The sequence below is a fragment of the Charadrius vociferus genome, unplaced genomic scaffold (assembly GCF_000708025.1).
Source record: "Charadrius vociferus isolate BGI_N301 unplaced genomic scaffold, ASM70802v2 scaffold890, whole genome shotgun sequence".
Classification (NCBI taxonomy): domain Eukaryota; kingdom Metazoa; phylum Chordata; class Aves; order Charadriiformes; family Charadriidae; genus Charadrius; species Charadrius vociferus.
In genome coordinates this window covers 7,044-7,695 of record NW_009646510.1, presented here as the reverse complement: position 1 = coordinate 7,695, position 652 = coordinate 7,044, and the positions used below count along the sequence as shown (strand labels likewise).

Sequence of the window (652 nt, the reverse complement as noted above, 5' to 3'; positions counted from 1 at the left end):
CTCTCCTCAGGGGAGGACGAGCGCAGGCTGAGGTCAGAGCAGGCTGAGCCCTGGGCAGTGCTGGGGTGGGGGACACGGGCAGGGTTGGTACTGTCCCCTCCAACCCTCGGGCATTTAAAAACGTGGCTTCAGAGTGGGCACAGCCATTGGGAGAGGGCATGGGGGACCTCCTGCAAGCCCCCCAAGCCGTGACAGGGAGGGAGGTGCGCCGGTCTGGTGTCACCCCAGCCCTATAATCCCCCCCCCGGCTGGAAGAAAACGATACCCTGACCCCTAATGAAGCAGGTGCTGGGGGGGAGGGGAAAGAAGATGTCCCCTTGTGCCTGAGGGATGCAGGAGAAGGAGCGCAGGGGTAGGCAGAGCAGAAAAAAGGTGTTTTATTAGGGGGTACAGGGGGAAGGATGCTGCCAGCCCTGCTGAGCGGTGGGACACGGGGTGGGGGGCTTACAAATCCTTCAAGGGAGGGTGCCGGGGGGATGGGAACAGTCTGTGTTCAGTGGTGCCCAGTGACAGGACAAGAGGGAACGGGCACAAAGGTGACCATCGGCAGTTCCATCTCCACCTGAGGAGGGCCTTCTCTGCTGTGAGGGCGGCAGAGCAGTGGCACAGGCTGCCCAGAGAGGTGGGGGAGTCTCCCCCTCTGGAGCCATCC

At 62.9% G+C, this 652-nt stretch overlaps 1 protein-coding gene across 1 annotated transcript in view; it reads right to left on the bottom strand.

Moving 5' to 3' along the window:
* Window positions 1–652, bottom strand: part of LOC104286003 (mitogen-activated protein kinase kinase kinase 6-like) — a gene marked incomplete at both ends in the record, with an annotated part of 8,979 nt that overhangs the window by 1,301 nt on the left and 7,026 nt on the right. Inside the window, one exon of the mRNA XM_009884539.1 lies at window positions 266–288. Coding sequence (XP_009882841.1) covers window positions 266–288 — 23 coding nt within the window. The remainder of the gene's footprint in view (window positions 1–265; window positions 289–652) is intronic.